General features: G+C 45.4%; 1 protein-coding gene and 2 long non-coding RNA genes across 3 annotated transcripts; all 3 read right to left on the reverse strand.

Annotated features, from left to right (window-relative positions):
- Positions 1 to 219: 219 nt before the first annotated feature.
- LOC306943157 (glycerophosphocholine cholinephosphodiesterase ENPP6-like) lies at positions 220 to 23806 on the reverse strand (the record flags this gene model as incomplete). The annotated part of the gene is made up of 8 exons (XM_079529358.1): positions 23521 to 23806; positions 7791 to 7970; positions 6118 to 6229; positions 5043 to 5184; positions 4437 to 4616; positions 1980 to 2117; positions 552 to 675; positions 220 to 362 (listed from the first exon to the last, which is right to left on the reverse strand). Coding segments are annotated over exons 1-8 (1281 nt in total), but the record flags the coding sequence as incomplete, so codon positions are not given.
- On the reverse strand, positions 10382 to 10822 carry LOC306943242. Its single transcript, XR_013792372.1, has 3 exons — positions 10745 to 10822; positions 10575 to 10650; positions 10382 to 10480 (listed from the first exon to the last, which is right to left on the reverse strand). It is a non-coding gene; the product is annotated as an uncharacterized lncRNA (long non-coding RNA).
- LOC306943241 lies at positions 16450 to 17725 on the reverse strand. Its single transcript, XR_013792371.1, has 5 exons — positions 17648 to 17725; positions 17478 to 17553; positions 17284 to 17383; positions 17130 to 17196; positions 16450 to 16962 (listed from the first exon to the last, which is right to left on the reverse strand). It is a non-coding gene; the product is annotated as an uncharacterized lncRNA (long non-coding RNA).
- Positions 23807 to 26029: the final 2223 nt, after the last annotated feature.

The following is a 26029-nucleotide window of genomic DNA, read 5'->3' on the forward strand; positions in this document are numbered from 1 at the left end:
TACGAGCTTGTAGGTCTGCTATTTTTGAAAAATCGTGAAAATATTTATTTCAGAAAACTGGAGGATTTAGAAGAATTTAAAAAGAAAATTGAGGTCAGGCCTAAATGAGTTAAACATCCAACTGTACTTCACATTGCTTCAAATGAATGGACAAAGGGTCTGACCAGTCAGGGATCGCCGGTGGCGTTCGGGCGAGTCGCTCAGTGTCGTGTTCTGATGGAATCCGGGCGAGTTGCTCAGCAGGTACTCCACGCGGGACCACGAGCCGTTGTTTGGCAGCGGCTCCACGCCCAGCGTCTTACACAGCACGTTGTACACGTCCACGTTGCGGATGGGCGGCGCGCTCACGTTACGCTTGAAGTCTGGGGGAAAAAAAGAGAGGGGGGGGGGGGATTGGAAATATTTACCGAACAACCACCCTATAGCAGTGGTAGAGGCAACAGGCCACGTCTCCAGGAGGCCAGAACTGGCAGCGGACGCTTTTTTGCACCCATTTTCATTCTTTTCCACTTTGTGATGACAAAATGTCATGTGGGCGTGGCTCTACTCACCAGGTCCGGAGGCCATGAAGAATCCTCTCATGTGGCTGAACTCGTTGTCGTAACCATGCCAACCTTGTTGCCATGCCATCGCCTCCCCACTCCCGTTCTTCCAGTACGGAAGTTTGCTCTTATTCTGGAACACACACACGCACAGAGTGTATTACATGGCTTGGTTGAATGCTTGATTCTGATTGGTCAAGAGCTGAATTCAGCTGTGTTTCATTTCTTGATAATAACAGACCGCTCTGCTCTCTAACAGACCGCTGTCTATTGGCTCATCAAATTATTAATCTGTCTAGGCTTGGGCGATATTGATTTTTTGATATAGATATTGATAACGTGAATAATACCACGATTATCGGCATTATCGGTTTTCTCCTCTCCAGTCAAAATGTCCCCTCCCCTCCCCTCCCCTCTCCTCTCATATTTACATGACGGTAAAATTACGATATTAGTATTATGACGGTATTCGGTATTATTGAGTGGTGTTTTATATACTCCGCGATATTACCGGTAGTCGGTATTATTTATATACTCTGCGATATTATCGGTATTGATTTAAAATATCGCGGTAAACGGTAATATCGGTATATTGCCCAAGCCTAAATCTGTCTAATCAAAGCCTCAGACTATCCAAGCAGCAGGTGCTGAGGCTCAGCACCTGCTGCGCTGCTTGGATTGTAAGATGTATCCAACATGACAGCCATGTAAACTCAGTGTAATTTACAGCTAAACATTGCTCTCAAGAATGATTTTGAAAACATTTGAAGCAAGAAATAGACGATTAGCATGACAAATGGTGGCCATCTTGGATTTAGAAAAATGGCTAGACATTGTTATATCTCCATATATATATTTTTTTTAAAAGTAGATGCATCATTGGTAGCCTGGCATGGCCAGACCAATATCACTGTGTAGATATTAGTCTGGAACTTCGGTGTAGAAGGTTTATTTCCTTCCATTTTAAGTGGCGGTTACAAACCCATTCCAACGCCACAGCAAAAACGTCTCACATTGAATAGTGGGCTCCGATTGGTCACCCACAACTTTGGGGTGAGCAAATGTAATTCAAACTGAGGAGTGCCAGACCAATCTCCCCAGGGATTTGTCTGGTTTCCAGGCTAGTTCATTGGAGCCATGTGTCTCCAGCGTACGGAGGACGTCAAGCGGAGGTGCGGGAAGGCATGCTGCTTCGCTGCCACTCAAGTGACTACTGGCCAATCACAGCGCGTCTTGTCAGGGACTTATCGATTCAATCCAAAGGAGCTTTATTGGCATGAGGACACAAACGTTTACATTTCCAAAGCAGTGCCGCTGACGCGGCCTACCGAACTTCCGCTATGCATCGCAAGGCATCTCGGGAAAGCTTGCCTGCTCTGGAGAAACACACGCCCCAGAGCCAGAAGGAGGCGTGCGTTTATGTCTATGGTATCTCACCTCAGTGATGAACCACCCGAGCTCGGCCACCAGGGTCAGCGTGGAGACAAACTTCCCTCCTCGGTAGTGGAAGCGTTCTGGAATGTCCTGAACCCTGTACACCTGCATGTTAGGAATCTGGGAGAGGGCAGTGTACACCTACATGGAAAACACCTGCATGTTAGAACCTGTACACCTGCATGTTAGAACCTGTACACCTGCATGTTAGAACCTGTACACCTGCATGGAAAACACCTGCATGTTAGAACCTGTACACCTGCATGGAAAACACCTGCATGTTAGAACCTTTACACCTGCATGGAAAACACCTGCATGTTAGAACCTGTACACCTGCATGGAAAAAACCTGCATGTTAGAACCTGTACACCTGCATGTTAGAACCTGTACACCTGCATGGAAAACACCTGCATGTTAAAACGTGGGAGAGGGCAGTGTACACCTGCATGGAAAACACCTGCATGTTAGAACCTGTACACCTGCATGGAAAAAACCTGCATGTTAGAACCTGTACACCTGCATGTTATAACCTGTACACCTGCATGGAAAAAACCTGCATGTTAGAACCTGTACACCTGCATGTTAGAACCTGTACACCTGCATGGAAAACACCTGCATGTTAAAACATGGGAGAGGGCAGTGTACACCTGCATGGAAAACACCTGCATGTTAGAACCTGTACACCTGCATGTTAGAACCTGTACACCTGCATGTTAGAACCTGTACACCTGCATGGAAAACACCTGCATGTTATAACCTGTACACCTGCATGGAAAACACCTGCATGTTAGAACCTGTACACCTGCATGTTAAAACCTGTACACCTGCATGTTAGAACCTGTACACCTGCATGGAAAACACGTGCATGTTAGAACCTGTACACCTGCATGGAAAACACCTGCATGTTAGAACCTGTACACCTGCATGTTAGAACCTGTACACCTGCATGGAAAACACCTGCATGTTAGAACCTGTACACCTGCATGGAAAACACCTGCATGTTAGAAACCTGTACACCTGCATGTTAGAACCTGTACACCTGCATGGAAAACACCTGCATGTTAGGATCTGGGAGAGGGCAGTGTACACCTGCATGTTAGAACCTGTACACCTGCATGTTAGAACCTGTACACCTGCATGGAAAACACCTGCATGTTAGAACCTGTACACCTGCATGTTAGAACCTGTACACCTGCATGGAAAACACCTGCATGTTAGAACCTGTACACCTGCATGTTAAAACCTGTACACCTGCATGGAAAACACCTGCATGTTAGAACCTGTACACCTGCATGGAAAACACCTGCATGTTAGAAACCTGTACACCTGCATGGAAAACACCTGCATGTTAGAACCTGTACACCTGCATGTTAAAACCTGTACACCTGCATGGAAAACACCTGCATGTTAGAACCTGTACACCTGCATGGAAAACACCTGCATGTTAGAACCTGTACACCTGCATGGAAAACACCTGCATGTTAGGATCTGGGAGAGGGCAGTGTACACCTGCATGGAAAACACCTGCATGTTAGAACTTGTACACCTGCATGGAAAACACCTGCATGTTAGAACCTGTACACCTGCATGTTAGAACCTGTACACCTGCATGTTAGAACACTGTACACCTGCATGTTAGAACCTGTACACCTGCATGTTAGAACCTGTACACCTGCATGTTAGAACACTGTACACCTGCATGTTAGAACCTGTACACCTGCATGTTAGAACACTGTACACCTGCATGTTAGAACACTGTACACCTGCATGTTAGAACCTGTACACCTGCATGTTAGAACACTGTACACCTGCATGTTAGAACACTGTACACCTGCATGTTAGAACCTGTACACCTGCATGTTAGAACCTGTACACCTGCATGTTAGAACACTGTACACCTGCATGTTAGAACACTGTACACCTGCATGTTAGAACCTGTACACCTGCATGTTAGAACACTGTACACGTGCATGTTAGAACACTGTACACCTGCATGTTAGAACCTGTACACCTGCATGTTAGAACCTGTACACCTGCATGTTAGGAACCTGAGACAGGGCAGCGAACACCTGCAAGGAAAACAACTGCACGTTTGCATTAATACACGCGTGAGGTCAATGTTTGTCAGGCAATAAGCTCATATACACAGCAGCCATATTGGAATTTGTTTTTTTTGCGTGACGTTTGTGGCATCAAAAGTCTGGGTTTTTGGTGAAAATTCCTAGCACGTTAGCTTGGTATAAACAAAAGTTGGCACCCCGAAATAGAACAATGCTCTGTCAGTGTGTAAGAACTATGTTCTGACCTTTTGCCGTGTGTAAGAACAATGTTCTGACGTGGTGCTGTGTGTAAGAACAATGCTCTGACCTGGTTCTGTGTGTAAGAACAATGCTCTGACCTGGTGCTGTGTATAAGAACAATGCTCTGACCTGGTGCTGTGTGTAAGAACAATGCTCTGACCTGGTGCTGTGCGTTCTGTCGGGGCCAGAGGCTGACCACGGGTCCTCTGTCCAGCATCTTGACCACATCGGACATGTTGATGTATTTATCCAGCTCGATCACTTTGTCCATCCAGTGGAGGGGAGTCATGCCGTGGTCTGAGAACAACACTATGTTGACCCGACCGGTCAGGTCCTTCTCCTGGACACAAAAAGACAGAAGGTGAGGACAGACCCTCTTACAGAAGGAGAGGACACCCACACAGACCCTCTTACAGAAGGAGAGGACACCCACACAGACCCCCTTACAGAAGGAGAGGACATCCACACAGACCCTCTTACAGAAGGAGAGGACATCCACACAGACCCTCTTACAGAAGGAGAGTACATCCACACAGACCCTCTTACAGAAGGAGAGGACATCCAAACAGACCCCCTTACAGAAGGAGAGGACATCCACACAGACCCTCTTACAGAAGGAGAGGACATCCAAACAGACCCCCTTACAGAAGTAGAGGACATCCAAACAGACCCCCTTACAGAAGGAGAGGACATCCACACAGACCCTCTTACAGAAGGAGAGGACATCCACACAGACCCTCTTACAGAAGAGAACGTCCGTACAGACCTTCAGTTTGGTGTGCAGGGTCTGCATGGCTGCGTCCAGCTGTCTGACAGCCGTCCTGACCTGGGGAGAGTCCGGTCCAAAGTGGTGACCCTCCACGTCGATCTTCTCATAGTACACTGCTGCCATGGCCGCTTCGCCAGACCTACACGCATGCACGCAGACACACACACAGTCCAGTAATAATGTAATTTGACCTCAAACTAATTGCAAAAAAACCAAACTCAGCCGATTTTGTATCTTCAATATATCCTGAATAACAGAAAGAAAGTTGCCTGGAATTGTCTGAGGGGAAAGTTTAGAAAATGGCCTGTACGGTATGGCCATCATCTAGATTTCCTTTTGCTTTAAGTAACATGTGTGACATGTCAAACTATAGGGTTTTCATGATTCTGAATCCATTCCAAGCATTCATTTTGCATCAAAACACTCATTGGGCTATATTTGGCCATAGCCACTCATCACATGTGTGATGACGGCTATGGCCTAAACTTTCCCCTCAGACAATTCCAGGCAACTTTTTTTATGTTATTCAGGATATATTGAAGATACAAAATCAGCTGAGTTTTTTTTTTTTGCAATTCGTTTGAGGTTGATCCTGTATTTTCCATAGATTTCCTGTACTAACACACATTGTCAAAATTCCATTTTTGCCACAGATACAAAGTGAGCGGACCATAATTATTACCAGAAACACACAAAGAGCTAGCCCTGAATGACCATAACAAGTCTGTAACTCTGAGAGTGTTCAAATGGAACCAAATAGATCCTTATACGGGTCCATTTGGTTTCATGTGTACACACTCTCAGAGGTAAGGGGGTCCTTGCAAATGAAACATTTGAGAACCACTCGTACTAGTTGGACTCCTAATGTGCCATAGAGTCATATAGCAAATCAGTGTCCTACATACGCTGAAGAAAACATGGAGACTAATGGTGTGTAAAGCAGAAAATCTAAACATTGATGCACCTTGCTTTGGTTCTGATATGGGTCTGGAGCTAAATGCATATGAATTTGGGGGTCCTTGGTTTATGAGGTGTGTGTGTGTGTGCGTGCGTGCGTGCGTGCGTGTCTCACCGCAGTACGTTCAGAGCGTGCTCTATGGAGTCAGTGAGGTTCTTCTCTGACGGGACGTCAACATACTCCTCACAGAACGATGGACGCACACCCAGAATCTCTACCTCACACCCTGGATGCACACACACACACACACACAGTTAATCATTCATTTATGTCCACATAAGAGATGCAATACAAGGACAAAATATTTGTACAAAATGCAGTCAGCAAATCTTGGACAAATACCCACACGTATTTGACACACTCACACACCCATGGACCCCTCACCAACCTTAATCCGGTCGTTTTAACAGACCCCTCACCAACCTTAATCCGGTCGTTTTAACAGACCCCTCACCAACCTTAATCCAGTCGTTTTAACGGACCCCTCACCAACCTTAATCCGATCGTTTTAACGGACCCCTCACCAACCTTAATCCGGTCGTTTTCCCACCATTACTAACCCTACCCGAAACATAACCGCAAGCACGTCACATGTCGGACCAAAGCAAACTTCTCTTTATCCGCAAAAAAAGAAAAAAGTTGTTTGTGGTGGACACAAAAATGATATGAGCAGGATTTGAACCCACTCAACCCAGGAGGTATGGATTAAAAAGTCTATTTAGTACAGGAAATCTATGGAAAATACAGGGTCAACCTCAATCTAATTGCAAAAAAACAAACTCAGCTGATTTTGCATCTTCAATATATCCTGAATAACTGGAATTGCCCACCAAAGCCCACCATTGACATCCTATTATAAAGGCAATATTTTCTAAATTTCCTTATGCTTTAAGTAGCATGTGACATGTCAAATTAGGGGGTTTTCATGATGCTGAATCCATTCCAAGCATTAGTTTAGCAAAAAAAAACACTCATTGGGCTAAATTTGGCCAGCAACTTGCCCAAATGTGATGTCAGCACTTCAGCATCATGAAAACCCCCTAGTTCATATATGTCAAACTCAAGGCCCGGGGGCCAAATCAGGCCCGTGAATGAATTATCTTTGGCCCGCGGGATGATATTTAATTAGTATTAGAACTGGTCATAGAACAGGAAACTTAATAATAATGCATTTTCTGTTTTAAATGCATTTTCTTTTTTGCTGTTTGCCTGGAACGTCCTCATGACCGCTGTGCACGTGTGTTGAAACACAGTCCGGCCCTCGACTTGTACCAATTTCTTTATTTTGGCCCACTGTGTATTTGAGTTTGACATATGCTACTTAATTTAACAATGCCTGTGTGAAATGTGGGAGTGATTGGTGCAGGCAGTGAGGAGCTACGGCAGTGTTTCTGACACAGCCCCCCAGCACCTGGGGGGGTGACGCACAGCGTTCCTATACACTCACCAGGCCAGTAGTACATGTAGACCATACATGGGCAACTAGCGGCCCACGGGCCACATGTGGCCCCCACCTTCACTTAATGTTATTGTCTTTTTTACGTCCAATCTATTTTGTATTTAGTTATTACTTTTCAGGATCCAATTAAAAATAGCAAAAATTATTCAGGAATCAGGATATCAATTCAAATATAGCAAAAATAGCTGATCTACAGTAGATCGGCTATTTTTGCTACGACATGCATGCAATGTGGCCCCCTGGAGTGAGTATGGAAATATAATGGCCCTCTCCATCGTCAAAGTTGCCCACCCCTGATGTAGACCCTCCACAGCGGTCCTATAGTCACCAGGCCAGTAGTACATGTAGACCCTCTTCCCCAGCCTCTGCAGGGTGACCCACAGCGGTTCCGAGCCGTCCCACCAGACGGGCAGACGGCTGTCTGCGTTGGTGCCGATCAGGAACTCCTTGTGACTGTCTTCATCCCACATGTTGTTACCCGTCATGTGGTGGACCTCAGCGTACCGCCCTGAGAGCACGCACGCACACGCACACACACACACACACACACACACACACACACACACACACACACACACACACACACACACACACACACACACACACACACACACACACACACACACACACACACACACACACACACACACACACACACACACACACACACACACACACACACACACACACACTATCATTTATTTATGTCCACATAAGAGATGCAATACAAGGACATTTATGTACAAAATGCAGTCAGCAAATTCTGGACACAAACACACCCTCTTGGGTACAAGTAACAGCATCTTTGCCATATTTGACGGCTACCGATTACCGTAGAAGAGATTGCACAGAATTTTGCAAGCCGTTTAGCTGCTTTTTCTGTTGCCATCCCAAGTTGTTGGAAGCCTCTTACAGCTATAGCCTCAGAAACCCCAGACGTTTTTATTTCCAGAAAGTCTGGGCAAAACCACATTCAATTGTGGCATAGCCTACAGTACAGTAGCGCAACCAGGTCACTCTATCTGCTAATACTGATGGTCTGCAGCCTTATTCAATTGACTCGCACGCACACAAACACTTAAATCAGGCTCATCTGCTGCAGGTGCGTCTAGTTTCTGCCGGCAGGCGGGAGCCATAGATATATATAAACACTAGATGGCTCAAGGCGGAGTTTCTGACGTCGTTCACCCGGCAGCCATCTTACTTCGGGGCTACAGTACAGTATGTTCAATGGCAGCTCAAACAGAAACAGTCATAACTCGCTCAAATCTTGACTGATTTACAAACGGGTTGGTTTATTACAAACGTTGTCAACGTGGCTATGATTCAGGACGCTTATCTGCTTAATTTATGTTTTTTATATGAACGTCGTATAAAATCATATACGTATGCGGACGTCTGACGTTTATAACAAACCAAACAGTTTGAAAATCGGTTGAAAATTGAGCAAGTTATGGTCATTTAAGAGTACATGCCCCATAGACACAATGTTATGTGTCCCGAGGTAAGATGGCCGCCACGTAACGACGTCGCTCTCCATTGGCCAACAGCGCGGGTGAGCTATCTAGAGTTTATATATATATATATATATATATATATATCTATGGCGGGAGCTGCCTGTCTCACTTTTCTTGGGGTTGGTTAATTGTCAACTGTTACAGTAATCATGGTTTACCTTGAATGGTTTAAAACAAATACAAAAGGGCATTTGGTAATATAGATTGTAGTCATTTTAAAACTTATTTTAAAAAAAAACTAAAAAGTTGCTTTTTTTAAATCACATTTCCAATTGATATGGGGACAACCAACCCGAACCCCGTATAATATATTGTGACAAGCTACCCCGTGATGGGGTTGTGTCAGTGATTTTTGAAGGATATTAACTTCCTGATATAGAATAAGTTATGTGGAAAAACAAATTATACCCATTTCAAGCCAAGACCATAAGCTTTCTTCTACTTGTAACCAAATGGAGTCACACAGTACTCCCAGTATCACAGTTACTACGCCACTCCCAATTACAGGGTGGGAGACCCGAAAGGTAAGTGTTCAGTTGAGTGAACAATGGTGAATAATGATGGTCGGTTGCTCATGTACATAGAACTTTATTTAGAAAAGTACACAGTATTGGCCTTTAATCAAAACACATTTCCAAATGTCACCAATATAGATTGCAAAAGGCTTAATTAGTCAGATCATAACTTGGGTAAATAGCTGTACTGAGATGTCTTATTTGATTAGTTCCATACACACAGGTAACACTGCAAATGAGCAAATCGAAGCCACTCAGAGCCAAAGGTAATAGGCATTAAACACTTTAAACACAGCAAAGATCACTGCAAAACAATATCAAAAGGCTAAAAGCCATAAACACAGGGGGCAGTAATCAAGCGCCAGTCTGCAGCATAACCATTAACCAAGTATATGTCTGTCTTTGATGCCTATTAAAGCAAGTTTGGTAAAGACGACAATTAAGGACTCGTTTAACGCCACATGGGCTATTTCAGGTACAGTATAAAAGAATAAAAATGTAGCAGCATAGAATTTAAAACCAAAATAAAAGGTAAAAAAGAACAGCGGTTCAACAGTACACGATCCTGTAATAGAGCAAACATTGAATTAGCCTCACAATTTATCCTGGGTCTAAAGTGCTTGCCATAGTCATAGTACTTAGAATACCATTTGGCCGTAGCCCTCATTAGCATTACACTAGTACTATAAAGTGCATTCCAAGTATTGTTTTAGTATGCAGGTTAGCACATACCCTGTTAACAGGTGTCAGGGCATCCCAGGTTGTTTGTACAGTGTTTGGTCGTTCAGCACACCATGATCTGTGTAATATAAACACATTATGAGAACTCACATTTTACACATTATAAAAAGACGTAATGCTGTCGCAATACAGACGCTAAGCCTACCTCTAGACTCATGTCACACACACACCCTAGCAGCCTCTCGTTCCAGCTCGTGTGTGTACCACGCACACACACACTCTAGCAGGGCTCTCGTTCACAGCGTCTACCAACGAGATAAGCATTGACATAAATAACTGGGGCACCATTTCTTAGATTCAACGGGTTGTTTGTGCTATCGCCGTACGAGGCAAGCCTACCTTTGTTTCTAGCAGCCTGTATACCAACATGCATACAATGACGGCTGTCCGCTCTAAGTCAGAGCTCCACCAACGTCTAACAAGAGAAGAGATAAACGTAAGTAAGAGGTTGTTTACATAAGTCAACCTAGAAACTAGACAGCACTATATTAATTAAAACTACGGCTTACCTCGACGCTGTAAGTGAGCACAAACTTGACGCGACGCCAGACCGTTTGAACAGACGCCGGAAGTGGGCAACCTGGGCAATACACAGCTTCACCCTATGCCTGACTAGCTACGTAATATGCTGAGCTGAGGGGGTGGTGCTAACGAAACACCGGCAGTGTCAGTCACACTGATTACATTCGCCCCCCCCAAATTGAATCGGCGTCCCGACGATGTGCCCCCTGAGAAGCAGGCCCCTATTCTCCCCCATTGTGCTGGTGACATACTGTTTGACGATATGGCAGCCGGTGAGGGTTGGGGTGGCAACCAGCATTACTTCGACTGCTACGGCGCAGACCAGGGGAAGGTGGCGATAGATGTTCTTCTGAGCCTTCAAAGGATCCCGGGCTACTTCCCTGGTCTTGTCCCGGATGCAGTGGGCTCCCTTGATCCTCAGGTTCTGGTGTTCGTATTCCTGGATCTCTTCTCACATCATCTTCCAGGACCAGAATGATTGATTCCTCCGAGTCACTTATGGCATGACCTGGAGGTGTACGGTCCCGAGTGACAGGCACTAGATTTACCGGTTGGACATCGGGTCCCTCCCTCTCTGGTGCACGCCGCAGCTCTGTTCGGTGTAGTCGCAAGGCAGGGCCTTCCTGGTGGACAGGGGCGACGGTATATACCATTCCCTGTTCATGGGGTCTGTTCACCACCCGATAAAGGCAGGAATGCCAACGGTCTTGGATCTTGTTCCTCCCTCTCACCTGGTGATTCCTCTTGTACACGAACTGGCCCACTTCTAGACCAGGACTAGTCACCTGCTGGTTATGTTGTCTGTTCCGTTGCTCTGCTTTGGCATGGAGTTGTTGCCGTACGTGGTCGTACACTGTCCTTAGGGACTCTTGATGTTTTTGTACCCATTCCTCTGGGGCCTCCTCACCTGGGTCTTCGTCACCGCCAAGGAGAAAATCGACAGGGAGCTGGGGTTCACGGCCAAACATGATATAGTGGGGCGCCAAACCAGTAGTGTGATGCGCAGTAGTATTGTAAGAGTAGGTTAGTTGGGACAGGTGCTGAGGCCAGCGTCTTTTTTGCTCTGGTGGTAGAGTACGGAGGAGGTCATGGAGCGTCCTATTGAACCGCTCGCACTGGCCATTTCCCTCAGGATGGTATGGGGTCGTCCTGGTTTTTTTGATGCCGTAGGTGTCACACAGCTGCTTTATTATCTTGCTTTCAAAGTTTCGGCCTTGGTCGGAATGAATGCGGCTGGGGGGCCCCAACAGGTGGAACCAGTGTTTCACCAAGATGTCTGCCACTGTGCTCGCCCGCTGGTCTCTTGTTGGGATCGCTTGTGTGAACTTGGAAAAAACATCCGTAATCACTAGGACATTTTCTCGTCCATCACTGGCTGGTTCTAATAGAGTAAAATCCATAGCTAGTAGCTCATTAGGTCGAGATGCCTGGAGGCTTCCCCTGTATGCCCTTACTCTAGGGCCTTCTTTTGCTAGGATGCATCTCCCGCAGTTACGGCACCAATTTTCAATGTCCTTTGACATACCTGGCCAGTACCCCCGATCCCGTGTCAATTGTAAGGTGCGGTCTACACCCTGGTGTCCATGGCCATCGTGCACACTCTGGAAAACCTTTTCCCTGAGACACTGGGGTAATAGTATTTGGAGAAGTTCTCTACCCCCACCTGGAGGGTAGATCTTTCTGTACAGCACCCCTTCCCTCTCCACCAGGCGTCTCCACTGGCGAAGCAGCTCTCTGCACTCTTGGCTCAGCTGTTCACGCTCTTCCCGGCCAGGGTTCCGCCCTTCGCGCCAGTATTTCTCCACAGGGCCAATAACTGGATCTTGTTTCTGTAGTGATGACAATTCCAGCAGTGACAAGCTAGGCAAGGCAGCCATCTCACGAATGTGAGTTTCATGGGAGACAGGCGAGGCAGGCTGAGAGTGGTGTAAAGCCGCCGGAACTTCTACCCCAGGGGTGAACCGGTCCAGATACTGTCTCGATAAAGCATCAGCATTGCCATTACTACGACCTGGACGATATTCCAAGGTGTAGTCAAAGGAAGCCAATTGGGAAGCCCATCGCTGCTCCAGTGCTCCCAGCTTAGCGGTTTGGAGGTGTCGGAGGGGGTTGTTGTCTGTGTAGATAGTTACTTTATTGCCCAATAGGTATTCTCTAAATTTTTCTGTAACGGCCCATTTAAGGGCAAGGAACTCAAGCTTCATGGAGCTGTAATTATCCATGTTTCTCTCGGTTGGTTTAAGGCCTCGACTAGCAAAGGCTATCGGCCTGCGCTTCCCGTCATGGTCTTGAGAAAGAACTGCACCCAAACCACCATGGCTGGCGTCGGTCTCAAGAATGAAGGGCTTCTGAAAGTCGGCGTAAGCAAGGACTGGGGCTGTAGTCAAGCCTTCTCTTAGCGCCATGAATGCCTGTTCACAGTGTTCGTCCCAGAAGGTGGACAAGGGGGTTTTAGGCGTCTTACCCTTCTTGTTGGGTCCACTCAACCGCGCCACCAGGTGATGGAGAGGGGCTGCTAGCTTGGCAAAATTCTCCACAAACCTTCTATAATAGGAGGCAAAGCCCAGGAAGGATCTTAGTTCAGCCAAATGCGAAGGCCGCCTCCACTCACGCACTGCAGCTAACTTGTCTGGGTCTGTGGCTACCCCCTGTTCAGAGACAACATGGCCGAGATACTTGACTTTCTTTTGGAAGAAATGGCATTTGGATAGCTTTGCCTTCAGGCCTTGTTGATCGAGACGGGAAAAGACCACTTCTAGACGTTCCAAGTGTTGTTGTACAGTAGAGGAGTACACAATGATGTCATCAAGATAAAGCAAGACTGATTGGAAACGCTGGTTGCCAAACATGCGCTCCATTAAGCGCTGAAAAGTCCCGGGTGCATTACATAAGCCAAAAGGCATTCGGTTAAACTCAAATAAGCCAAAGGGGGTACAGAATGCAGTTTTAGCCCGATCTGCTTCAGCCATCGGCACTTGGTTGTAGCCACTGGCTAGATCTAGTGTGGAGAACCACTTGGCTCCCGTTAAGGCATCAAGGGACTCTTCGATCCTTGGAAGTGGATATGCATCTTTCCGGGTCTTCGCGTTCAGCTGCCTGTAGTCAACGCACATGCGTAGGCCCCCTCCCTTCTTAGCCACCAGCACAATAGGGGATGAATACGGGCTGCAACTCTCTCTGATCACTTGACTTTCAAGTAACTGTTTAATGTGTGCCCTGACTGCCTCATACTGCGAGGGGGGAATGCGGCGATAAGGTTGACGCACGGGTGCGTCCTCTAAGAGTGGGATCTCATGTGTAATGAGGTTGGTACATCCTAAATCGCCCTCACTTTTAGCAAATACATGCTTGTATTTAGTCAATAGGCGCTTAGCATCAATCTTATCTTCAGGCAAGAGGCCAGGAAAGTCAAGCTGTTCAAGGTCAATGGAAGCATTACTGTCCATCTCTACAGACTGTACTGAAACATAAGCCGTACATTCTTGGGTGGATGCATCGATGGATAGGTCTATGCAAGGCGTATTACCCGCTACAATATCTCTACCCTCTACAACCTGCACAGTTCCTATCACTCTACGGGGCACTAGCCATACATCAGACTGACCTACATTAGTGACAGGGGCATAGAGGGTACCTTTCTCAGCATGGACTAGGGCAGGAGAGACAAGCAAGCCTTCGGGGAGACCAACATCCAATGGCCCAAGGGGTTCGAGCAAAAACGCCATAGGTGGAACCTGGGGACAAGTAACAGGGACCATTGACAGTGTTCCAGCTGTAACACATATGGGGCGTTTGCCTTGTACCCTGACTTTAAAGGCAGAAGATGAACTTACTATAGCCTCTATTTTCTCACAGTGGCGAAAGGCCAGCTTCCACGCCACCGCAGCAGACTGTACAGCAGAGCTCTGGAATAAGTTGGTGCCATGTTGTGCAAATAGTTCACGGTAACAGTCAATGATGATATTCATGCCAAGGATACCCGGGGTGGCTTTCTTTCGACTGGTTAGAACACCATCAGGTGGGTCTTTCACAATTAATATACCCATACTAGGCAGACAGGTGCCAAGCACTTTTACATCAAGCTCAATATAGCCCAAATACGGTATGTCCAACCCATTAGCTGCCTTGAGACCAAGCCACTTACAATCGCGCAGTTCATGTTTAGACAAGTGTGCAAAATGTTCATGAAAACAGCTTTCTGTAATAGTGGTAACCATGGAGCCAGTGTCCAACAGACAAGGAACCTCCACTCCGCCCATGGGCACCACCACTACCGAGCAAGGCCCAATTAACTTGCGGATTAACTCTTGGTGTTCAATATGTGAGTCGGAAAACCCCCCTCCCAGCGTTTGACTCTGCACACTGGAAGGTTCTAGTTTCCCGCCGGTGTAATCTGTGCAGCAGTAGTGCTAGCCTGTGAGGGCGGGGTGTCTTGAGTACAATAACGAGCGATATGGCCTGGCTGCGCACACTTAAGACATATGGGTCGGCCATCAGGGGCACGCTGGTATCTATTGACCCTGGAGAACGATCTGTCTCTACCTGCACCCCCATTAGAATTTAGAGTCTGTGTGATCAAATCCAGTTGAGCTTGTTGCTTAACAAACATGTTTTTCAACTCTTCATATTCCGATTTACCTACTCCAACTGCTTCACTAGTTGCAGTGGCCTGAGCTTCACAAGTTTGTGAAATGGGGCGTACATACTTTTCTCTGGAAGGCTGACCCTCCTCGACCCATCGGATCGCCTCTTTGCGAATGTCAAGTAGAGACAGTTCTCCATTTTGCCTCACCAATGTCTTTAGTTGTCTGCGCAGCATATGGTCTCTCACATTTTCACAGAACTGGTCTCGCAGCAAAATCTGTGAATTGGACATAGCGTTACACAATTGCACTTTTTCCATTAAAGTCATAAGAGCGTGGGAGAAATCCTGCAATGATTCTCCCTCTTTCTGTTTTCTCTCAAAGAATTTTTGTTGCAAAGATACATAGGATTTTGAGCACCCATAGACCTCCTGTAGTATTGTAATAATCTGCTCAGAATCCTCCCTTACCCCTTGATCTCTAAATTTAATTTCAGTACGAGCAGTACCTTCCAAATGGTCATAAACAAACAATGCTTTGTCAATTGTGGACATGTGCCTTGCCCTCAAACAACCCTCCACCTCCTCCACCCACTCATCCACAGTTAAAGCCCCAGAAAGGGAAGACCCTGAGAATTTGGGGCATTTGCGCTCCCTAGGGAGGTAAACGGTCTGTTCTCTTCTCTGTGGGGGTGGGGGTGTAGGTGCATTGTTTACAGTGTCAGATGGTTGTTCTGACACAGAGAGTCTTTGATTTTCAGCTCGAAGCTGAGCCATCTCCTCCCGTAGTCTCCGGAGCTCCTCCTCCATAGCGACTGCAGTCCCAGGGAGAGCCACCAGGGGATTACTTCACGTGGGAGCAGCCTCAACTGCCAACCGCTGTTCTTTAAAACTCCAAAAATAAAAACCCAACTATGCTGCTACTAAACCAATACCATGTACCATTCAACAACCGACCAAGGTCCTGCCGGCTACGCCAATTGTAACCAAATGGAGTCACACAGTACTCCCAGTATCACAGTTACTACGCCACTCCCAATTACAGGGTGGGAGACCCGAAAGGTAAGTGTTCAGTTGAGTGAACAATGGTGAATAATGATGGTCGGTTGCTCATGTACATAGAACTTTATTTAGAAAAGTACACAGTATTGGCCTTTAATCAAAACACATTTCCAAATGTCACCAATATAGATTGCAAAAGGCTTAATTAGTCAGATCATAACTTGGGTAAATAGCTGTACTGAGATGTCTTATTTGATTAGTTCCATACACACAGGTAACACTGCAAATGAGCAAATCGAAGCCACTCAGAGCCAAAGGTAATAGGCATTAAACACTTTAAACACAGCAAAGATCACTGCAAAACAATATCAAAAGGCTAAAAGCCATAAACACAGCAAAAGGGGCAGTAATCAAGCGCCAGTCTGCAGCATAACCATTAACCAAGTATATGTCTGTCTTTGATGCCTATTAAAGCAAGTTTGGTAAAGACGACAATTAAGGACTCGTTTAACGCCACATGGGCTATTTCAGGTACAGTATAAAAGAATAAAAATGTAGCAGCATAGAATTTAAAACCAAAATAAAAGGTAAAAAAGAACAGCGGTTCAACAGTACACGATCCTGTAATAGAGCAAACATTGAATTAGCCTCACAATTTATCCTGGGTCTAAAGTGCTTGCCATAGTCATAGTACTTAGAATACCATTTGGCCGTAGCCCTCATTAGCATTACACTAGTACTATAAAGTGCATTCCAAGTATTGTTTTAGTATGCAGGTTAGCACATACCCTGTTAACAGGTGTCAGGGCATCCCAGGTTGTTTGTACAGTGTTTGCTCGTTCAGCACACCATGATCTGTGTAATATAAACACATTATGAGAACTCACATTTTACACATTATAAAAAGACGTAATGCTGTCGCAATACAGACGCTAAGCCTACCTCTAGACTCATGTCACACACACACCCTAGCAGCCTCGCGTTCCAGCTCGTGTGTGTACCACGCACACACACACTCTAGCAGGGCTCTCGTTCACAGCGTCTACCAACGAGATAAGCATTGACATAAATAACTGGGGCACCATTTCTTAGATTCAACGGGTTGTTTGTGCTATCGCCGTACGAGGCAAGCCTACCTTTGTTTCTAGCAGCCTGTATACCAACATGCATACAATGACGGCTGTCCGCTCTAAGTCAGAGCTCCACCAACGTCTAACAAGAGAAGAGATAAACGTAAGTAAGAGGTTGTTTACATAAGTCAACCTAGAAACTAGACAGCATTATATTAATTAAAACTACGGCTTACCTCGACGCTGTAAGTGAGCACAAACTTGACGCGACGCCAGACCGTTTGAACAGACGCCGGAAGTGGGCAACCTGGGCAATACACAGCTTCACCCTATGCCTGACTAGCTACGTAATATGCTGAGCTGAGGGGGTGGTGCTAACGAAACACCGGCAGTGTCAGTCACACTGATTACATACTGTTGTGATATCATGTCAGAGTAAAAAGTGTGACAAAGTAGTCTCCCATATACACTTATTATACCCGTCATTAAAATGAGTAATACTTGGGGGTATGAAATGATAAAAACTTAGGCCTCATTCACATGTGTAGGAGCCGATCTACAATAGGCCATCACATCATGTATGTATGTGCCTTCATGCCATGTCTAACATTCCTGTTAGTGTGCTTTGTCACCCTCTACAGACATGGCAGAGACTAGAGGACATAAATACCTGGCCATCAGAGGGCCAGGTGTAGTTGATTGGAGGTTCACAGCTTTTTACGTCTGGTTTTTGTTGCTCTACACCTCCTTCTATTCTAAGTTACAGTTTATATGCTAAAAGTAGGCCTATTTTTATTTTGTTTTCAACTTGGATGGAATAAACCTTTTGAGTTCAACCTTAACTTTTCGTCTGGACATTCCTCATTTCCCTTTTTTGGTCAAGTTTGCTGCACAAAGCCAGTCAGTTAGAAAAAGGTACTCTCAATCAACCACCGCAAGAACAAAAGGTCTCTACAATTGTAAAAAGCTTCCTTTTTGGAGTACAGGACTAAATGGACAACATGGATTCATGGAGTTTGGATCGATTGATTTCTGGATTGGAGGAGAATGTGACTCAGTTTGGAGTGACATATGGACCACAGCAGTGACAATGTTTGAACAGGCAGCAGAGCATCACAGCCACTGGTGAGAAATACAATCGTATTGTAAAGCAGGTTCTTCTCTTCTGTGTATTTGGTTAAATTTGAACACAGTTGAAAGAAGTACTACTGCTGGTCCATTGGGGACTATTGTTTGGATCTTGGCTGGTGTTGTGTGCACCCACCCCTGCTGTGTATTCTTGCTGTGAATTGTACATGTTGGAAAATGAGTGACACAAACATCACAGACACAAACAGAATGGATCAAATGGAGGAGGACACAAGGAGGACGGTCAAGCTCACAGCCAAAGCACTGGCTAATAAAATTGAAAAGGATCAAAAGGACCACCACTCACTTGTGAAACAAATGAAAGAGCTCACAAGAGAAATTAAAGGGAAATGAAAAATGATGCAGATGCAAAGGATGTGCAAAGCACAAGGGGAAAACTGATAAATGTGTACGAAGATGCAAAAGCAACACACTATTCACTAATCCTATTGATTCCACAGGAGGAACTTGAAAATCAGAATGTCGATTTCATGGATGATGCAAAACTGTGGTTTGTTAAGCTTGGAATGACAATGAATGAAATGCCAATGCATGAAATGAGTAATGTGGAAGAAACTGAGCCAGTTACTGAATCTATGTATTCACCTGAAGAGGTGGAAATGAATGTTGGACATGTACGGCATATTGAAATACCTGCTAGACAGGAGGTGGAAATATATGATGGGCAGCAGGTGACAATACCACCTACTAATGCTCAAATGCACTCTGATCAGTCACAACAGGTAACTCAATCACAACAGGCAACATCTGAAGCAGTTGACTTACAGGAAACTATTCAACCTGGTGACAGTGTATCAAATGCAAGCAAGAAAACAAAAGGTTCTAGTAGAGCTTCAAGCACAGCATCAGCACGATTGAAAGCTGAGGCAGAAATGGCTGCTCTCATTGTTCATCAAAAAAATGATACACGATAGACATGCCCAAGAGGTACAAATGGAACAGCTAAGAAGACAAAAGGAACAGCTGGAGCTGGAAACGAACATGGCTGCTAATGTGGCAAAAATGAAGGTGCTAGGTTCAAGGAGATCTGGTGTTTCCATTACATCTAAAGTGACAGATGGAATGAGGTCATACTTTGAGAAGAGACAGCAGGCAGTTGTTTCCACATCACATACACAACCCACTCCAGGACAGGTCCCCTCACAACCCAGACAGGCACCAGCTCCAATTGCAACAACCACAGGTGGCGCTGTGGCTCCGGTCTATTCACTGACAGCAAACCCAATACCAGAGAGAGATGTTGCGGCATCAGCACCAGCAGGCACTGTCACAGGCAGAGCTGTGGATCCGGCCGTCCGGCCGGCCTCGCACTACAGCACCCGTGGCAAGCCAGATGGGTACCAGAGGCCCAGTTGAACAAGGCAACAACATCTATTCTGTCATGGAGAAACAAAACGAAATCACAGCCCTACTAATTCAACAACAATGTCTGTCATCCATGCCCAAGAAGGAAATTCACATTTTTGATGGTGACCCACTTAAATATCATACCTTTATAAAATCCTTTTAACATAACATCGAAACTAAGAACCCAAATCCCACAGATTGTCTTTATTATCTGGAACAGTATACCCAAGGACAACCAAGGGAACTCGTGAGGAGTTGCTTACATATGATGTCAGACAGAGGATACAAGAAGGCTAAGTCTCTACTGAAGGAACATTTTGGCAACGAGCATAAAATCTCTACAGCCTATGTGGAGAAGGCTCTTTCATGGCCGTCAATAAAACCTGATGACACTACAGCTCTGCAAGCTTACAGTCTCTTCCTACGAGGATGTTGTAACGCCATGGAAGATGTCGACTACATGCATGAGCTTGATATGCCTTCTAATTTGTTGATCATCATGAAGAAGCTGCCTTACCGCCTAAGAGACAAATGGAGAACTATAGTATGTGACTTCCAGGAGAACCACAGCTGAAGAACAAGCGTCAAGGACATTGTAATTTTTCTTGAAAAACAAGTCAGGATTATTACAGATCCCATGTTTGGTGACATTAAAGACGACCCAGTGAATAAAGACACAAAAAGGTCCAAGTCACAACCACACCCCAAAATAAAGTATCTTTGCAACAACCGTGACGGCTGCAAAAGAAAAAGCAACCCAGGAAAAGAAAAGTCAGTTTGCTGTAAAGAAATGCTTATTCTGTGAAGGAGAGCATGCTCTAGAAGTGTGCACAGAGTTGGAAAAGAGGACACGTAACGAAAAATTCACTTTTCTAAAAGAGAATGGAATATGTTTTGGCTGCATGTGCAAAGGACACGTCAGTGCAACATGTAGACGGAGACTCAATTGCAGCATTTGCGGTTTAAGGCATCCCAAAATGCTACATATTTACAGAGACCCATCTGAAAGAAAGGAAATCAACAAAGACAAAGGCATGGCATCCGTGCTGACTAGCGGTCTTACTGGGGCCGGTGAAGACCACTGCAAGCTTGCAATAGTGCCGGTTCAAATAAAGGCCAGGAAAGGGAACACGACAGTGCATACTTATGCATTCCTTGACCCAGGTAGCACGGCATCCTTTGGTACAGCGGGGTTAATGGCTAAACTCAACCTTCAAGGAAGAAAAACTAACATCTTGTTGAGAACTATGGGTCAGAAGAAAGAAAATGCCCGTAACTAAAGATAACATCATCAGAAAGGAGGATCTTTCCAAATGGCCATATCTGAACAAAGTGCACATCCCATGTCATTGATGCTGAAGTGGAGTTGCTGATTGGAACAGACGCCCCAAAAGTCATGGAACCATTGGAGGTAATTAACAGCAAAGGAGATGGACCGTTTGCTGTGAGAACACATTTGGGGTGGATTGTCAATGGACCGCTTGGACATCACGATGGCACAGACACAACCTGCCATCCAACTGTCCAATGCAATAGAATTTCAATTGACAAAATAGAGCAGCTCTTGATCAGCCAATATAATCAAGACTTCAGTGAGAAGGCATCTGAGGATAAGCCTGAGATGTCAATAGAAGACAGGAAATTCATGAAATGTGCAAATAGTAGTGTAACACTGCAAGATGGACCCTATTATCTGGATTTGCCTTTCAGGAGAAATGACCTTATCATGCCAAATAATCGTTCAGTTGCAGAACAGCGCCTCCTAGGGCTGAAAAGGAAATTTGAAAATAATGAACACTTCAAGAAGGAGTACATTAACTTTGTAGCTGATGACCAAGAGGTCAAAAGAAAGGTTGTCTCATATACAACCAATGTTCTGAACACACAATCACAAAGCCCAACAGACCAGCTGCTGTCACACTTCTCAGACTGGCTGAGACTCAAGAAGGCAGTGGCATGGTACTTGAAGTTTAAAGATGTTCTGAGAAAACTTGCAAGAAAGAGAGAGGAAATGGAACTCAAGGAAATTGGTGTAACTACACGTTGCCAAAGCAAAAAAGTTGCTTCAAAAACGCACCCATTCAATTCCATTGTGAGCGGTCAAAATATCACTGTAGATGACATGGAAGAGGCTGAAAAAGTCATCATTGGAATTAGCCAGAGTCAAGCATTCCCTGAAGAATTGGCAAAGTTGAAAATGGCGCCATCTTGTGTGCAAAAAACAAGCTGCATATTCAAGTTGGATCCAGTGTTGGACAATGGCTTATTAAGAGTTGGTGGACGTCTCAACCGTGCAGCCATGCCTGAACAGGTAAAACATCCCATCATTCTGCACAAAAATCACCCAATCTCTACTCTGATACTACGCCACATACATGAGCGCACAGGCCACAGTGGAAGAAATCACATGCTGTCTGAGCTTCATAAGAAGTACTGGATCACAAATGCAAACTCGGCAGCAAGAAAGGTGATCACCAAGTGCACTGTGTGCGGACGTGTAGCAGGAAGGACCAAAGTGCAGAAAATGGCAGACCTGCCCCAAGAACGACTAATTCCTGATCTGCCACCCTTTACAAATGTTGGAATGGATTACTTTGGACCAATCCAAGTAAAAAGAGCAAGAAGCCTTGTCAAGCGGTATGGAGTTATCTTTACCTGTATGACCAGTAGGGCAGTGCATTTAGAAATGGCATACTCCTTAGATACAGACTCTTGTGTGCATGCCATTCGGAGATTCATATGTCGGAGAGGTCAAGTATCTCACATCCGTTCAGACAACGGCACTAATCTGGTCGGTGCAAAGAAAGAACTACGTGAAGCCCTAATGAATCTGAACCAGGACAAACTGAGGAATTCTATACTGAAAGATGGCATCAAGTGGACTTTCAACCCCCCATCAGCATCACACCACGGTGGAGTGTGGGAAAGGCTCATCAGAATGGTGAGAAAAGTCCTATTATCAGTTTTACACCAGCAAGTGCTCGATGATGAAGGCCTGTCTACCATCCTGTGTGAGGTAGAAGCGATTCTCAACAGTCGGCCCATCACCACCATGTCATCTGACCCACACGATCTGGAGGCACTGACACCCAGCCACATCCTGACCTTGAGATCTAAACCCATTTTACCACCGGGGGTCTTTCAAAAGTCTGACATGTACCTCAAGCGCCGATGGAGACAAGCTCAGTACATGGCTGACTTGTTTTGGAAAAGGTGGACCCAAGAATACTTGCCATTGTTGCAAGAGCGACAAAAATGGTCAAGTAAGAAGAAAAATATTCAGACAGGTGACGTTGTTATGATTGTCGACTCGACAGCACCCCGAGGGTCATGGATTCTGGGAAGAGTGATGGAAACCATGCCAGATGCCAAAGGCCTAGTTCGTTCTGTGAAGATCAAGACCCAAACCAGTGTTCAACTTGGATGGAATAAACCTTTTGAGTTTTTGAGGGGGGGGGGGGGGGGGGGGGGGGAAGAACACCACCAGCAATCAAACACAAATGTTTGATCAAACCATGTGACTCCCATTGGAAAAGCATTGTGGTAGCCTAAAAAAAACGACCAAACATTTGCTTGATTGGTGTTTGGTACACATGTGTGAATGAGGCCTTACCCGTCATCAAGGTGTAATAATTGGGGTACGATAGGCTGGGGAAGACGGGCGTCATGTAGTCCACTTTTACTCCGTTCTGCACCAGCTGTCGGAAGCCGGGCAGAGCGCTGAGGTCGTCCAGGTAGTCATAACGGAACCCGTCGATGAGGAACACCAGGAGAGGATGGTGGTTCTGACCATCCGCAGCCTGGCTCTGCAGGAGGAGGAGGAGGACCGGGAGCAGCGGCAGCACCAGGCAGGTCAGCCCGCTGGAGGAGAGCATGTTGTCGGTATGAATGAATACTGACTGACCGACCCGAGACTGTGATCAATTCAGAAATCAGTGCTGCCTGCTGCACGCTGAGTTATAAGGGGGCGTGATCAGGGTTGCCACGTTTTGGGTTTTTGCGAGAGAAACAAGCAGCCCCAAAACAAGCCCAAAACAATTAAGCGATTGGCACTGCATGGTCTGTTGTTGCAAGACCCAGAGGCCAGAAACATGATTCCAGATAACAACTCTATGATGATGTGTCTAGTTTGTGCATCAGGAGATGTTTTATTTAGGCCTGTACAATTATTACTTTTTTCACTTGCCCAGCTTTGTGTGTGTACACACAATGCAGCGATGATTTGATTGGCTGAGCAAAGTATGTAGGCCTAATGAGGATAAAAAGTGAGAACAGAAAAGTGAGGATGGAAATGTTCAATATAGAATTAAGGTTCTGTTATCAGGATTTAAAACCCAAGAAAGGCTTGTTTCCGTTGGGGTCCTTCATATTCAATTAATCGTGTATGATGAAATTAATATCAAATATCTAAATACTGAGTCAACTAGCGAATACCAAAACTCTTGCCCCCCAAAACACAGTCTGTGACGCCGGAACGGTCACCACCTGGTTCAGTCAAGCAACTTAAAAACTGTCCGGGGTGTTCACAACAGCCTGAATGACCGCAAGTAGCCTATGTTTGAACGTGAAATATCTCTTTAATATATAGCTAGCAATATATAGGCCTATCTTGTAGGGGGGTCCCCAAAATATTTTGGGGGTCGGCGTAAAAATATATTTTAAGTTGGGGGTTCTTGACATGAAAAAGTTTGAGATTTAAGAAACAAGTCCAAAAATCAACAACTACGTTAATAAGCAGACTTGGCAACACCAAGACACGATGTAAGGCGCTGCTGTTCTCTATCTGACCAGCAGAGAGCAGTGTTTCCCTTTAAACTGTAAACAGAAACTACTGCACTCCCCTGTACACCGCCCCCTTGTGGGTGAAGTTCAGGAAAGCAAGCATGTATAAACTGCAGGTTGCTTATAGACCGATTCAGAAACGGGTCTCATGGTCGCAGGCAACGTATTTCCTGTAGGCGGAGACAACATATCTGCGGTTTCCCCGCACCTCTTCTACTACAGTGAATGGAAAAGTGACTGATGTTAGTCTGCCTCAAACTTTTACCTGCTTTTTACTAACACTAACATTTCAACAGTAGTGGCAACATAAAAAAGAAAAAAAAAGAAAAAAAGAATGTCAAAATATCTACCGCGGTGGCTGAGACCAGAGCCATATCGTAATGGTTGAGACAAAGCAGTGAAAGGTCCTGAAAGATACATAACGTCAGTCTTACCCAATACCCAATCTTTCTGTTTTAGGAACACAAGGCTGCTGTACTTTATACCTTAAGCATTAAAGTATGAGGTATAAAGTACAGCAGCCTTGTGTTCCTAAAATGTTTGTGTTTACACAAACAGTCAACATTGTCCATTCATTGTCAATGTCATTTAATGTTTGTGTCGGGACAAAAAATGGGACTACATACACTAAAAGCTGGACATAAAATAAATCAACAAAAAAAGAAATCCCCCCCCACCAGAGACAGATGTTTCGGCTATCCAGCCGTCATCAGTGTCAAGGGCCAAGGCTGGATAGCCGAAACATCTGCCTCTGCTATGTAGAAAATAAAAAAATAATTGAAATGTACTCTTGCCACTGTGTGCGATGATTGCGTTCCATCACCTCCATTTTTCAAAATAAATGAACGCTGATGTCCATATTTTGGGCCCATGCATGAACCACCAGCGTTCAATCAAAAAATACAACATTTCCAAAATAGTTCAAATGTCTGCTCTACAAGCTGAAACGGACAAGTTGTGAGCTGGTGGATCACAATGCCCACTGTTTGTTTTATGGTAAATTACATGTTTGGACAATTTGGACACTGTCTGAAGCCCCGCCCCCACTATCTATCTGACTGCTAACACATGTTGAATGACAGATAACTGTCTGCAGGCTGCATGCGATGTCTCTTTGTGGCCAGCAGAGGGCGACATGGGTTAAAGCTGAAGGGGCGCCTGCCCACACTATTTTGACTTGATATGAGATCTACTTTCAAAATGACCAGCTCAATATCTACCCACCCAAAAAGATCACACCCGTGTGAAGTAAGTGGTGCAACTCCGTGTGGGGGTCCCCGGGGGGGGGGGGGGGGGGGGGTTCCAGACCCACAGGAACGCACCCAGGGTGCCGGCCCGAT

This window comes from Electrona antarctica, assembly GCF_951216825.1.
Source record: "Electrona antarctica genome assembly, chromosome: 19".
NCBI classification, from domain to species: Eukaryota; Metazoa; Chordata; class Actinopteri; order Myctophiformes; family Myctophidae; genus Electrona; species Electrona antarctica.